Source organism: Dermochelys coriacea, chromosome 2 (genome assembly GCF_009764565.3).
Source record: "Dermochelys coriacea isolate rDerCor1 chromosome 2, rDerCor1.pri.v4, whole genome shotgun sequence".
NCBI classification, from domain to species: domain Eukaryota; kingdom Metazoa; phylum Chordata; order Testudines; family Dermochelyidae; genus Dermochelys; species Dermochelys coriacea.
Window position 1 is genome coordinate 234,423,589 of NC_050069.1, and position 16,232 is coordinate 234,439,820.

General features: G+C 40.0%; 1 protein-coding gene across 1 annotated transcript in view; it reads right to left on the reverse strand.

Annotated features, from left to right (window-relative positions):
* Positions 1-16,232, reverse strand: part of DNAJC1 (DnaJ heat shock protein family (Hsp40) member C1) — a 190,143-nt gene that overhangs the window by 68,148 nt on the left and 105,763 nt on the right. Inside the window, exons 7-8 of the mRNA XM_038390672.2 lie at positions 15,811-15,901; positions 12,172-12,338 (exon numbers count right to left, since the gene is read on the reverse strand). Of these exons, the coding sequence (XP_038246600.1) occupies positions 12,172-12,338; positions 15,811-15,901 (258 nt within the window). The remainder of the gene's footprint in view (positions 1-12,171; positions 12,339-15,810; positions 15,902-16,232) is intronic.

The following is a 16,232-nucleotide window of genomic DNA, read 5'->3' on the forward strand; positions in this document are numbered from 1 at the left end:
TGTGTGTGTGTGTGGCATTTCTGCTTTACTGGACAAAGAAAGAAAGGTCTCAAGGTTCACTTCATTGCATTTATTTATTTTTCAAAATCACTGGATCTCACACTCTCCTAGTCTCTTCCTCACTTCTAATACTATGTTTGTTTCCAAATACACAAAGCCATGTTGGAGTATCTGGATGTGTACTTTGGGCATGAATAAAAGTTCCTTTCCTGATATTCGTATAAAAAAAATCTATTTGCATTAATGTTTGCAGAAAAGATAACAAAATAGAACAAAAATCAGATCAAATAATAATTCAGATGTAACAAAACATGTCCACTAATAATTTTCCCTTCATTCTCTCAGGTCTAGTTAAAAGTGATCCGCAGACATGTTAGACAGGTAATAGGAAGGTAAAGGATTAAATGGCTACAAAGTAAGATGATAGGTGGCTTAATAGTATACACAGAGCAACAAACTGATGTGATGAAGCAGGATACAAACTGACATTTATAGCCTTTAAATATCCTCTAAATTCCAACAAAAGTATGTACACAGCACTGTTTATCCATCACCAGAATTCACAAAGACTAAAGTAAAAGTTCCATCTAAAGAAGGGAAGCTGCTTGTATTTTCCTTCTGATGAGCTGATTTGAAGAATATCCAGATACTTAACTGTACATCAGAATGAAAACCAAAGAAACAAAATATTAAAAACAAATGTTTCAGTGCATCATCTGAAGACATTCATTATTTAACAGGTAATTGAGATTTACGGAACTTTCAAATTCAATAATTCCTCTGAATGTCAAGTTGCTTGGAAAATAAAGTCAACATCACAAAAAAGTCCTTTACAATGATGCTCTCCAAAAATTCAGACACTGTAAGATGCCTAGTTATGTTAACTCAGTGATTTCATTATTACTTATGCTGTTCCCTTGGGAACTGACTCATGCCATTTAGGGAACCAGATTTAAAAACAGATGATGTCACTGCTATTGTATGAATTCCCATTCCAGAGTTAGATAACCAACTATACACAATTTTACCTGGCACCAATTTCTATTAAAAGAATTCACTGGGTGCTTTGAAAGTGTTTAGCTACTAGAATATGAATGGTTTAGTTTTACTTGGTAGCACTAAACTATCTTCAAAATAATATCTCCTAGTATTAAAAATGTTTCTGTACATAGCTAAACTTGAGAATCCATAAAAAATTTAAGTTTTCAGTAATGAAGCAAGCAGAAAATGTAAACATCTAAAAAAATTAGACAATTCTCAGTTAGGATTCCAGAAGCCATCACTTTGCGTCCTCATAGCCCTATTCTCTGGCTTGAATCAGGATAGAGAGCAGCCCATGCTACTGCATGTTGGGGGATAAGAGCCTCCTTCAGACTTCAGTTCATATCATCCAATACACAGAATGGTGAAGTGTGCAAGGGTTATATGTAAATGCAGAGTACAATACAAAGCATACTTATTTTGTATTACCTATGTGGAAAAGTCAGTGGAGGCTAGTGAGACAGTTGGAAAGGAGATGGGTACCAAAGAATAATTCCTGATCTTTATCATCATCGTAAGACAGAAAAATCCATCCTTTTGGGTAGGTGCATCAGGACCTAGATGGAAGTCAGGTCCTGGACTCCTTCACCTCTAAACCAGTACAGTGAAAAATGTTCCCCTCTCCTCAGCTCCCATCTCATCCACCCATTTGTCAGCTTCTCTCACAAAAGTTCCCAAGCATGTTTCCACACTGCTCTTGAAGAGCTGAACACCATTCCAGAACTGATCCATAAGGCAACTGCCTTGTCCTCCTTCAAATCCCTCTTCAATGCTCACCACTGCTACATCAAAAAAGAACTAGATACATTCATGGAGGATAGGTCCATCAATGGCTATTGGCCAGAATGGGCAGAGATGGTATCCCTACCCTCTGTTTGCCAGAAGCTGGGAATGAGCGACAGAGAATGGCTCACTTGATGATTACCTGTTCTATTCATTCTCTCTGGGGCAGATGGCATTGGCCACTGTCGGAAGACAGGATACTGGGGTAGATGGACCTTTGGTCTGACCCAGTATGGCCATGTTCTCTGTTTATGCATCCATGGACCACAATAGCCCTTTTGGTCACAACATTGCACCTGTGGGTCATTTTCAGCTGATTATCCACCAAGACTCTGAAATCTTTTTCAGAGTCACCGTTTCCAAGGATACAGTCCCTCACCCTGTAAACGTGGCCTATATTCTTTGTTTTTATGCGTATACATTTAGCCATATTAAAATGCATATTATTTGCTTGCCCCCAGTTTACCAAGAGATTCAGATCACTCTGTATCAGTGACATTCCTCTTCCTTATTTACCACTCCCCCAATTTTGGGGTCATTTGCAAACTTTATCAGTGATGATTTTATGTTTTCTTCCAGGTCACTGGATAACAATGTTAAATAGCATTAGACCAAGAATTGATCCCAGCTATACCCCTAACCAAACCTGCTCCAAGATGATTCCCTGTTTACAATTACTTTTTGAGACTGATCACTTGGTCAACTTTTAATCAATTTCATGTATGCCATGCTAATTTTATATAGTTCGTTTTTTTTAAATCAAAATGTTTTGTAGTACCAAGTCAAATGTCTTACAGAAGCCTTAAGTATATTACACTAATACTCCTGTCTTATTAACCTAACTTGTAATCTCATCAAAAAAGATATCAAATTAGTTTGACAAGGGCTATTTTCCATAAACTCATATTGATTGGTAGTAATTATATTTGTGATCTTGTTGTGCCGTTTAATACGGAGCATATGATGAAGACAATGAGACTCAAAAAATATTCATCTGGTGTTCTATAGCCTTCCTCATTGCCCATATGTCACTTAAGTACAACAGAGTTAGTATGAACATGAGTCCATAGACCCTCAACTTCGTAGATAGTCTGATGTCATGACTTCCCCACAGAGGCAGCTGAGGAGCCCCAAAAATGGCTGAAGTTGCTGCTCTATAAATGTCCACCTCTTTAGCATCTTGCAACACTCTAATGCTGCTCAGATATTTGACAGTTGCCACATACTTGATGATCAGTCCAGACAGATTTAATACTGAGCTGGTCGTAATCTGGACCTGGAGGTTGCTTGATGGCAATGGTCAGGAGCTTAGTTTTATCCAGATAAATAACCAGAAAAACACACACTGCTTTTAGCTCAACCAGATAGGCCAGCAGCTGCAGCAATTCACCAAACTGATCCAACAAGACAATGTCATTGGCATATTCGAGATCTTAAAACATAACTGTGTTCAGCCCAATGCCACCAACAGCTGCTTCCTCAAGCTTATCCATCAACTAATCAATGCCACTATTGAACGATGATAAGAGAGCACAGCCTTGCTGAACTCCTATGGACACAGGGAACTATGCTGTGTATCTATCATTAACTCTAATACAGCTTTCTATTCATCATAGACCTCTTCTATCAATGATACTATCTTCCCAGGGACACTAAGTCACCTCATCAGATCCCACAAACTTGCGTGATATAGTGATCAAAGGCCTGATGGAAGACTATGTAAAAAGTGCCGCACCTGGCTTATTAAATTCAGCCATCTTCTTAAAAAGCTGTCTCAAGGTAAAGATCTGGTCAACAATGGAACAACCAGCTCTAAAGCTACACTGAGTATTCTGGCCTTTGCCACACAGTGTATCATTGATTCAAGACGCTAACATGGGAGAAAAGATTTTCCCAGAAGCTAACAGCAGCATATCATCTCAATAGTTGCTACACTCTGCCTTACCACCCTTTTTGAACAGAGGCAGAACAACACTGTTCTTCCAATCACTGGAGATGACAGCAGTGCACCAGATGATCTGGAAAAGCCTATGTAGCTATGATAAAAATACTTGCACCTGTCTTCAGCAATTCAGCAGCGATATCACAAACCCCAAGTGCTTTCCCAGACGTCAACTTATGGATATCTGTGCTTTAAATGGCCAGAAAGCTGTGAAAAGAAAGTTGAGGACCATATGTTCTGTTCTGAGGCTGCCCCAACAGGTTACTTCCACATGGGTGGTCACAGTACTTTCACCCAATGCCTAACGGGCATTGCACGATTTACAAGAGATTGAGTGACTTATCAGTGTCTGATTCCTGGAGCAGAATGCTGGACACTTCATGTTCACATTGGAAGCAAACAGATCTACCAAGGGAAGGCCCCATTTTAGAAATACCTGATCTAATCCTACATCTCAATTTCCACTCATGATTGATGGAGTGCTTTCTGTTTAGGTGAGATGATCTTTCTGGGAGCCTGGAAGATGAAAAGCTACAGGAAGTTGATCAGACATAGGATATAAGCATACGGCTTCCCAGTCCAGGACCACTGGGATGGCAGGGGCCCAGGTACGGAGACTGGAGGAAGAAGCCCTACAAATACTCTGGAAAGGAGAAACTACCATATAAACTCGAGACTGATGACTCCAGGAAGCTGAGATGGGCAGCTGGGGCACCAGAGACAGAGCTGGGGGAAAAAAAAAAAAAAAAAAAAAAAAAGACATAGGACTCGGGGGAAAACTGGAGTGCTAGATCCTGCCTTCTCCCTTGCCTGTTTATATAGTGCATCACTGTTGTGTTGTCCATCAGAATTTCAGAAGCGATACTCTGAAGGAGTGGAAGAAAAGCAGTGCACACTAGATACTCTGAGCTCTAGCATATTTTTATGCAACGCAGTCTCTGCTTGGGACCACGTGCCCTGGATCTGGAGAGAGTCCAAGGGTGCACCCAGCCCAACTTGGATGCCTCTGTCATTAGAGTAGTTTGATGTGGGTAGTTAGTGAAATGAAATACCTTGGCAGACATTTAGAAAGTCTGTACATCAAGGAAGAAATGGAAGTACCTCCTGAGAAATTTCTACAGGGAAATCCATGCTATGCTGCTCAATTAGTACACCTCGAAAAATCTTAGCAAAACTCAGGGAGGTTGAAGGGAGAACCATGAATAAGTACAGACACAAGCAGTAGACAATATATAATCCATAAAATGGAGGCAGACTCACTGGGTGAGACAGAAGACAAGATACTATGATTCATTGTGGCAAATCTCTTGCAGAAGATACACTCTTGCTGAACTGGAATCTAAATCATTGTCTAGAAAATGTTCCTTTATACTCCTGAGAAGAGGAATATTGATCGAGAGACCAAAGTGGTGCCTGGAATCCTTCAGTAAGTTCAATGCCTCATCCATTCTGGAGGTTTTTTTTTTTTTTTTTTTTTTTTAAAAAGGCCCTCAAAAAGCAAATCTTCAACAGTGATGTGAACTTCTGTAGGAATTCCTGACCACCACAAAAACGTTCTTCTCAGTCACCTCACCATAGTGGCCATTGACCAGGCTGCAGTGTCAGAAGCATCCAGAGAGGCCTGCAGAGCTGTCTTTGCCCTAACAGTGAAGTTTCTCCAACAGTAGTAAAACCTTGTCCCATTACATTATATTTAAGTCAATAAAGCAGGACAATTGGCTGTCCAAAATTGCAAAGAAGCGGATGAATAAACTCCCGCACCCCATCTGCCCCCCCCAGCAGATCCATTGTCTTAGGTTCTTTGTCCTTGAGGGTACACCTAGGCAGATCAGGCAACTTAGATTTTTTGCGAACTGCTGTTACAACCAACAAACCAGATATCAGGTGCATAAAAAGGTTATTCAAATGCCTCAGGTGGTACCTGGTATCCGCAATCTGCCTTCTTTGTCGTGGCCAAGATGGATGCTGGAGCCTGACATAAATCCTTAGGGGGGTTCAAGAATGCCTTTATTAATCAGCATAGCTAACTAACTTTGGGGTATCAGGTATAAAACATCAAAAAATTTTATGAGCTCTTTCCTTGACACCTTCCAGGTGGATCTTTATCTTTTTAAGGCGATTCTGTAAAGGTGCTGGTGTCCACTATCCTTTCAAGGAGGTCCTGGAAAGCCCTGAAGTGGATATAGTCAATGTATTTGCCCAAGGAGAAATTAATGGGATGACTGGGGGTCCCTAGCATGATCAGTGGAAGAGGAGACTTTACCCTGGACCTCATGCAGCTGAATGAGGAGCCAATGAAAGAGAATCATGGTTCCATGAAGACCAAACAGGCCAGGTTTGTGTCCCATAAGGTAAGGGCTTGTAAGTGCCATAAAGGTGGAAACCAGGGAATACGAGACTTTTTTGGAGCATGAGATCTATGACAAGAAGGATTTCCTTCAAGGGCACTCTCAGGTTACTTAGTCAAAGGTGAAAGCCTCCTAGGAGAATGACTCCGACTACTGTGCAAAGATGAGGATGCAAATGAATAAAATTCTTCTAATGGAGAAGATTCTTGAAGTGTAGAAACTGGAAGACCCTTAGATTTCACATGAAAGATAGCCATCAGTACCAGAAAAGTTGGGCACAGATATTTTTATCTTCAATACCTTAGGTTCTGATGCTGGCAGAGCTCTGCATACTGCAGACAAAGGGTAACCATCCAGCAATGGACTTTGATTCCAAAATAACTAAGGTACACAAGTTATAAAAATACAGTCTCAGCAGACAAGGGAGGTGGTATCACAGAGGTACCATGACAACCAGTACCGATGCTAGCATCCCAGAAGTGGTCATGTCTGTATATGGTACCGAGGAAGTGATGGTCCCCAAATGTACAGGATGTGGCACTGAGGTGAAGGAACACGATTCCCTAGACTTAGACTCACAGTACTGATGTGGTTTCATAGAAGCCTGGTTATATAAGGCTTATGAAGACTGTCTTCTTGGCCAATACTGAAGACGGTGATTGATGCTGGGATGTGCCTGGAGATCTTTGTTCCTTCCTCCCTTGGGTAACAGGAGACACTGACTGACCTGAAGAGGGCTGATGAAACTCAATGTTTGCTAACAGCATGAGGGCTCTTAGAACCAGAAGACTTCTTATATCCCAGGGTGGCATCTCTTGTAGCCAGGGCACTTTTTGAAAATGTTTTCAAAGCAAGAGACCGCTGCTGAAGGTGTACCCCAGAGTCAGACACACTCCACATAGATTTTTTTTCCCCATCAGGAACAACTTTGAACGAACATCAGGAGTCCTTTGTGTACACTTAGGAAAAAAAAAATTACAGATGGCACAGGGAAAGAGATGTGAACCTCCCCTAAACAAAACACACACTTTGACTTTGCATCGTTAGCAGGCTCAGCAGTCTTGCAGGCAAGGAAAATTTTAAAGCCTGGAGACCTGCTCATCACCATCAGACCTAGTCCTTAGTACCGAGGTGTAAACAATAAGAAAATATTTTTGTTTTTTATATAAACCAATGACCAAATATAACTTATCTGAAGCTAACCTACTAGACTAAATAATGGTAAAAAATACCCTGTAACTAGCTATACTACAGGGTAACCAGGAGGACACTGAGGCTCCAACTTGCTACCATGGGCAGTGAGAAGAACTGAGTGTCAGTTGGGGGTGTTCTGCCTTTTATACCCTCGCTGTGGAGGGCACGAGGGGATACAGAGTGTATGTGTAGCCCCAAGAGACATTGCTGGAAAAAGATTGCAGGCTTGGGTACACATGGTGCACACACCTACAATGGGATCCATGTGGACAGATGCTCAAAGAAGAAAGTGGTGTTCATAAAACAGGAGAATAGACTATCTTTGCCACCAAAATGTTATTAACTACAATTAAGAGAAAGCCACAGCTCCATATAACTGCATTCCACCTTACACTCTGAACTTCTAACCAAAAGGATGCATATTATATTACAAATCATATAGAGTTTGCATATGTTTTTGATCAATCACGTACATCTCATTCCAACAACACTTTAGTAACATTCGTTGAACTTCTCATATAAACAAATATTGAAGGAGGACATTGCCAGTATGTTCTTTGACTGGGGATTTATAGTTCTCTGGACTTTGGTAGCATATGGATATTATGCTGGCATAACCACATGGTATATACCACATATATGACTGTGATGCTCTCCTCAGGGAACCCAGAACCGCAAGTCACTGGGTCGCCTGTCCGCCTCAGCAAGTGAGAGCTTTGCTGCTACTAAACTCTATGTCGCTCCAGACTGTATGTCTTGCTAGCAAACTCCTCCAGTCAGTCAAAACCTTGCCTTGCAGATAACCAGCAAACCCAGTTACCGAGTTTCCCAGAGACATCTCCCTGCAGTGTCCAGTTCTTCTCACTAGATACCCACAGATATTAAGTTTTCTGCCTCCAAAGAGACAGAGCACACACCAGCCCGTTAGTTTAGCTGAGGACTCCCACTTTACTTCAATAGAACATCGAGAAGGTTTTGTAATAAAACAAGAATAAGTGTAGTAATAAATAAACAGATTTAAGTGATATCAGGCAAGAATACAAGAAATAGAAAAGGGTTACAAACAAAAACAACATGTTTTCTAGTGCCTAAAACTTAATTCTAGCAAGCTATATCTTTCCCTAAAACAGTTTCACATTTACAGCAAACCAGCAGCAGCTCCTGCCCTACAGGCCAAGAGGATCCACCATTCATAGGCTCAAAGGGTGCTCTGTTCCCTATGTCCCCTAAGTGATCAATAATTCAGGGGTTCCCTCTCTTCTTTTTATAGTCCAGTGAACCTTTGAAATATATTCCTGTGAAATATGTCCCCAGTTAAAGTTTTTCTCCCCTGCTGCTTGTGAAGACACCATGCTGTCTCCCTACTCCTCTGGTCCATTTGCTTCTCTAGTTGGTTTAATTACTTTCGGCTTGTCTACACTTACCAGGGGATCGACATGCAGTGATCGATGCATTGGTGGCTGATTTAGTGACCACAGATCACTCTCCCGTCAACTCCTGTACTCCACCAGATCGAGAAGAGTGCGGGAGTCAACGGGAGAGCATCTCCTATCGACATCGCATAATGTGGACCCCGTGGTAAGTAGATCTAAGCTAAGTTGATTTGAGTTACGCTAGTCACAACTCAAATTGCGTAGCTTAGATCAAATTTCCCCTCTAGCGTAGACAAGGCCTTTGTTTACTTCAAATGTAAATGTGCTTCCACGATCTGTTGCCTCCCCTTGTTCAATCTGCATTGGAGAGACAGGCAATGGATAAAACAACATTCCTTTGTCTAGGGCAGACTTGTGTCCACTAGCTCCAAAACATACTTTACAAACATGTTTCTAGCACATACACAAAATTCTTTATACATAACCTGTACATACACCCATGATGATATTAATGATCAGTGTAACAACAATTTTATATGATACCATACAAGATACTGTTTTGCTAGATATTCTGTTTTGCTAGATACACCATTCTGAAAATGGAGGGTTGAATGTGCTGGCATAAAAGGGTCACAGTGACCTTACCCAGAAAAAAATAAAACTGAAGATAAAATTTAAAAAATTTAAAGTAAAAAACAGTTACCATCCTTTCCTACTGATATTCTTTGAGATGTGTTGCACATGTCCATTCCACTCATGGTGTGCATGTATGCTACGCACAGTCCCCAGAAATTTTTCCCTCAATGGCACCTTTGGGGTGGCTCAAGAGCCCTCTGTGGCCATGTGCCGCTGGTGTCAGTATAAAGCACTCAGCCAACCCTGGGCCTCCTTAGTTCCTTCTTTCCTGAAGCTCTGACCTAGAAGGGTAGGAGGGCCAGTCATGAAATGGACATATGCAACACATCTCGAAGAACAACAGTTACAAAAGGTTAGTAACCGTTTTTTCTTCAAGTGATTGCCATGTACAATCCACTCTTGGTGACTCCTAAACAGTAATATAAAGCAGCAGGGTTGGAGTTCACATACACAGACTGTAGTACTGATTGACTGGGTAATGGCGTAATGGGAGGAGAAAGTGTGTACCAGTAACTAGGTTGCTGCTTAAATGTCGTGGATAGGGATCTGTGCTAGGAACGACATTGAGGGTGCTTGCAACCTTGTAGAGTGAGCAGTCACCTTGTCTGGTGGTGAAATACCTGCCAGATCACAACAAGCGTGGATACAGGAAGTTATCCAAGATGAAATTCTCTGTAAGGCGATTGGAAGATTTTCTTTTTGTCCACTATGGCCACAAACATTTGGGTGGATCGCTGAACCAGTTTGTTTCTGTCTACATAGAACACCAGTGCTCGTCTAACGTCCAATGTGTGTTGCCATTGCTCATCCCTATTTGCATGTGGTTTGGAGTAAAATACAGGTAAGTAAATTGATTGACCTAAAAATCTGAAACTACTTTATAGAGAAAATTCAGATGAGGGCATAAGTACGCCTTATTTTTAAAGGTGGCTGTGTATGGTGGTTCAGATGAGACGGCATGCAATTCAGAGACCTTTCTGGCAACGGTAATGGCAATTAGGAAAACCAACTTCCACAAATGATGCAGTAAGGAGCACATTGCTAAAGGCACAAATGGTGGTCTCATAAGTTTAGACAAGATCAAGCTCAAGTCCCACAGAGAAAATCCTACCTTAATTGAGGATACAACCTTTCCATCCCTTTACAGAATCAGATTATCTTTTCATTTAAAAAAAACCAGAAGAGTTATTCATCCAAGGATGGAAAGCTGATATTGCTGCCAGGTGAACTACATAGTTAAGTATATGTTGGGTGGACGAGTGCATCAGCGAAACTCTGGTTTGACAAACCCAGACAGAGAACTTTTCATTTTGACAGGGAGGTGGCCCTGGTGGAGTGCTTTCTGCTACTTAATAGGACATGGAAAACTTGCTCCGAGCAAGCCTATTCTCTGGGATTTAGCCATGGAGCTTCCAGGCTGTTAAATGAAGGAATTGCAGGTTTGGATGGAGCAGCCGACTGTGCTGTTGGGAGATCAAATTCACATGCAATTGGAGTTGCCATTGAGAGATCCAATAGAGTGGAGAACCAGTATTAGTGAGACCACGTTGATGCTATTAATAAAACCTGGGTGTGGTCCTGCTTGATCTTTAGAGTGCAGGAGAAGAACTGGGGGAAAGCATAGCAAAGCTTTTTTATCCAGGGTAGCAGGAAAGTGTCTGTGAGCAGCCTGGACTGTAGCTCTACAGGCAGCAGAATTGGCGACATTTTCTGTTGGACTTGTTTGCAAATAGACCTGTCTGGGGAGTCTCCCACTGCTGAAAATGCAACTGGTGACATACAAGCGAAGAGACCACCCAAGGTGACTCGAAAATGATCTGCTCAGGGAGTCTGCTAGTTCATTCTGCAGCCCTAAGTAGTAAAAGGCCTGGAGGTTGATTGAAAGGGATATGCAAAATTCCCACTGGTGAACTGGTTCCTGACAAGGTTGTCCAGGTCAGGATAGACTTGTACTCCTCGTCTCCTCAGGAAGACGGCTACCATGGCCATATCTTTTGTGAACATATGAGGATCTGCAGACAGGCTGAATGGAAGCACCATGAAATGGTGATGTGAGTGCTTTACTATGAACCTGAGGAACTTTCTATGCCCTTGGTAGAGCAACACATGGAAGTAGGAGTGTCTGAAATCGAGGGTGGTGTAACTGTCTCCAGGATCCAAAAAGGGAAAAACAGACGCGCGAGTGACCATGTGAAATTTTTTTGAGATAGTTGTGGAGCTGACACAGGTCTAAGATAGGTCTGAAACTCCCCTTTGCTTTTGGGACTAGGAAATAATGTGAGCAGAAATCCTTCCTCTTAAATTCTGTGGAACCTCCTCTCCACGTGAGGGGAGAGAAAACCTCTTGGACCAGAAGTTCTTTGTGAGAGGAGTAGAAATAAACTGGCGGGTGTACCCCTCTTCTCAGTACTCAACACCCAACGGCCTGTGGTGATATGGGACCAAGCACTGAGGAAATGGGAAAGGTGTTTGCAAACAAAGAAAAAGCAGAGTCTGGCATTCTCAGAACTGGTATGGCACCCTTTGAGTGTCCTTAACACTAAATTATTTACAATAAAATACAAGAGACCACAGTCCCATAGTATTTGCAAAAGCAAGAGTAGCAGTTCCAGGGACCATCACAGGCAGGAAGAAGGAACTGAGGGGACTCAAGGTTGGCTGGGCCCTTTATACTGGTACCAGTGCCGCCTGGTAAGAGTGTGCTCAAGCAGCCCCGTCAGGTACCACTGAGGGGAACATTTCTGTTAACTGCGTGCAGGCTGCACGCACACCAAGAGTGGAATGCACACGTGCAATCACTCAAAGAAGAATTTCTAAATGTACTTGACAAATGTAAAGGGAAATTTTAACTTGCCTTTTTTTTGTATGTTCTGTTCTTATTCTCTAACCAATCATCCATCTGTTCCTCAATCTCTTCAATAGAAGCTCCATGATCATATGATGGTATATATGCATTGGATTCTGCAGTAGTATATATAGGGAATTCAGACTTTGGTTTCTTGACTTTAGGTTTCTTCTCCTCTACAAAAGTAAAGAGAAATTATTTAGAGGTGTTCCTAACTGCTCCATGGTTAATGTTGAGTTGAGCTTTTCAGTTCAAAAGGAGATTCAATTTTTTTTTATTAGGGAGAAGGAAGACAAAATGTTTGTCATAACCAAAACTGCACAGCATAACGTTTTATTCTTCTACAAAGAAACAAGTAAATACACATTGGGCTAGATCCTTGGACTCACTTCGAGCAGCAGCTGGAAAGTTGCCCTAAATGAATAGCTGGAGTTTCCCCCAGTGGTGTAAAGTCAGCACTACACCATCCAATACCCTTGCCTCATGTAGAGGACACGTCAAGACAGGACCAGATGACCTCAGGAATGGATCAGACAGAAAGGTATCAAAATTCACTTTTGCCTTCCCCCTTTCCTCAAATGCGCTGAACAAAGTATATGTTTTTGAGCTCACGTCTAGTTCCTCCCACCCCATAGATTCTTCTTATTTACAAATATCTTTGTTTTAACATTTGGAAGTTTAGGCAAATATAGATCTCGGGCCTGATTTTCAGAGGTGCTGAGCACCTTCAGATTCAGTTGGCCTTCAAATGGGATTATGTGCTCAGCCTCTCTGAAAAACAGACTCACAAAACAACATCTCAAAAGCAGACCCTTACAATTCTGCATTTCAGAAACTCTATGGTGTAAACTCCACAAAACAGGAGAGAAACCAACTAGCATATACTGCAAGAGTGTGACTTGGTAGTTATTCAAACTCTAAGTAAATTGAGTTCCCAACTGAGAAAACTGACAGCTGGCTAGTCCTAGGAAGCCTAAGGCTACTCAGTCCAGTGACCACTGAACTAGAGTTATAAATCACCTCTTTAATATCAGGATTTAGACCAAGGAACTATCTATGGTCACAGGAACATCCCTTACCATGGGGATAATCTACATGTATACTATTGCTTCAATGAAAAATCACCTTTAAGTCTATAAATAAAGCTGCACTTTGGAATTGTGTTGTATCTTTCTTCTGGTATCCTTGTAACAAGTTAGGTTGCTAGGAAAACCACATGAATTTAAATGGAGAAATCAGAAAATTCAAATGTTAAAATATTTACAGCTCTGTAAGTAAAAAACAGCTACATATAATTACATAAATAGAAACAAAACTTTAAACAACATTTTTACAAACATCTACTTCATGGAGGATTTAATAATTATATTTTACACTTAAACATGAAGTGAGGTGAGAAAAGGTTTAAAATATAGTGAGAAGTGCTAACAGGAACCATGCACAGGTGACAAAAGAATAAGCTAAAATTCTGCACAGATTTCCCTGGTAGGATAATATTTACTTATCAAGAAATTACCTTTTCACACTTTGTATCTTCTCTAGCAATGCCCCATGTTAATGAGACCTCCATGCTGCATTCTCTCCTATTTGCAAGTTATATGGAATTCCCCCTTGCACTAGTTTGATCCCCCAGAGAATATTACACAATTTCAGCAGTAAAGCAGATAGACATGAGGGTAAATTAGCAATTAGATCATGAAAAACAGGCAGCATAAAACAGCTATTGCTAATCTGCATGAGATGCATTTACTCAATTAGGTTAATGGAAATGTTATTATGAACTCAGTAGTCCACTGATGGTCTTTAAAAATAAGAAGAAAAGGGACAATTGAAATGCACATTTGGGGATTTTACAACCTTTATATACTAATTCTGAAGTATACAATGAACTTAACTTTAAAAGGTTTTTTGTTTTGCATGTAACCATTGGAGAATTCGTTTTACGTAACATTCTGACTTTAGTAACACACTGGATATGTCTATGCTCTGTAATGTTGTGTATTTATACTCTTGAATATTGTAAACATTCAACACATTCATTTATTTTTAAAATATAAGATGGACAACACATGGTTAGCCAGTAACAGCTCTGTTCGGTATCATTGGCCCAATTAATGTTGTGTCAAATTCCACCCTAAACTCTACTAATCACAGATTCATAACTAATACCCTTGCCTCTCTGCACACTCAGTACTCAGGAGAAAAATGCTGAAAAAAGTTTATTCACCATTTTTAAAATAATATAAACACAGGATCGCTAACCACTATAATTTTAATGTTTTCTTACTTAATTTGCCCTTCTAGCACCATAAACTAGTCCTTTTAAACAAAACAGTAAAAGTTGTTAATTGATACACGCTAGGTCATCATTCAAATGAAACAAAATGACTATACATTCTAATATCATTAAGTTACTGATAAACACTGATTGCAGTGTTCACATTTTCATACTACAATTTGCTACATGAAGTATAAAGCTGGTCCACTTTGTGGCTGGCACCCTATACCTACTGAACAGCAGAATGATCTTTGCACTCCAGGCACTCAGATGGTAACAAATTATGCTGAGTTATCTCTGCTGATTTTTACAAAACTCAGACCATGGGTAAATGGGACTGTATTATAAATTTCTACGGGTTTTCCTGATGTGTACTCTATGCCCCACAATGGTTGCTAGCTTTTAGTATACATGCCAAAAAACAAAACTGTATAGAGAAGCGTTATACTCAATTCAAACACAGACACATTTTAGCTTCTTTTGAAAACAAGTTTTAAAAAAAAGTTTGGTTATGATCAAAAAAGGAATTAGAAAAGGGAATATCATCCAGTCTCAATATTAAAATATGCATGCTAGTTATTTATTGCTTTCACCTTGTATTTAAAGAGCAGAGGGATCTAGTACCCTAAGGTTCCAATTTCAACAATGTCACAACTCTGCACCCAAAGTTTGCATCTACATTTTCATAGGTGCAAGTAACTGTGGGTGCATTTTATAGTACACAGAAATCAGCCATATAAGCACTATAAACTATACCTGCAATTATATGCAGACACAATAATACACACAGGCTCACAACCTGAGGCCACTTCTGAAAACATACCTTAAACAAACAAAGTCTTTACTTTTGAGTTTCTTTGCCTATACTGTTAAATAACATTTCTTTCAATTTACATTTTATTAGATACAATCTTTTTAATAAACCTATAAAAATGATCAAACTCAGAAGTACTTTTGGTACAACAGCAAAACTATTTGCCAAATTAATGTAATTCAGCAGTTATTTGTTTTATACAGTGCACAAATATTTGATTCTGACTAATCACATAGTTATGTTTATACACCAAATGCATCCGATGAAGTGAGTTGTAGCTCACGAAAGCTTATGCTCAAATAAATTTGTTAGTCTCTAAGGTGCCACAAGTACTCGTTTTCTACATGGACATAACTGTATCCAATTTAAATGAGCACAGGTTATTAAGTGAAATTCAAAAGTCATATCACAGAAGACTTTCACTAGACAGACAGCAAAAAAAACTTGCAAAATAAATTTCGTAACAATGAAAGCATATTTTCCCATTCATCTTCTACAATAGGTATCTTATAATAAATTACATTGATTGTGTATTAAGACAGTATTAAAAACTCACTCTGAAGTGTTTCAAGTTCAGCTCTAGCCAGGGCATCTTCTCTCGCCTTCATTTTTGTTTCTTTATATTGTACATATAATTGTCTGGCATCCTTTAAGAAAATGTTGCAATGACATTAGCATCCTTTATATAAAACAAGTTTGTTGCAATGGCGCTGTTTTAAATTATTTCACTTTAAAGTCTTTAAAAAAAGCAAATGAAATATATTCACTCATTCCACTTGAGACACAGCAATTTTCAGGTTACAGGAATGACTTGCCTTGAACATAGAATTTCTGTGTTAATTCCATATTTGATAATGCTGAGGTTAAAGTTTACTATACACAACTTAAAAAGAAAAAGAAAAAACACCTTCAGAAGGGTATTTTTACGGTCTTGTACTTGAGAAGTCAATGCATCCCTAATTAGCTCTTTAAGGGGCC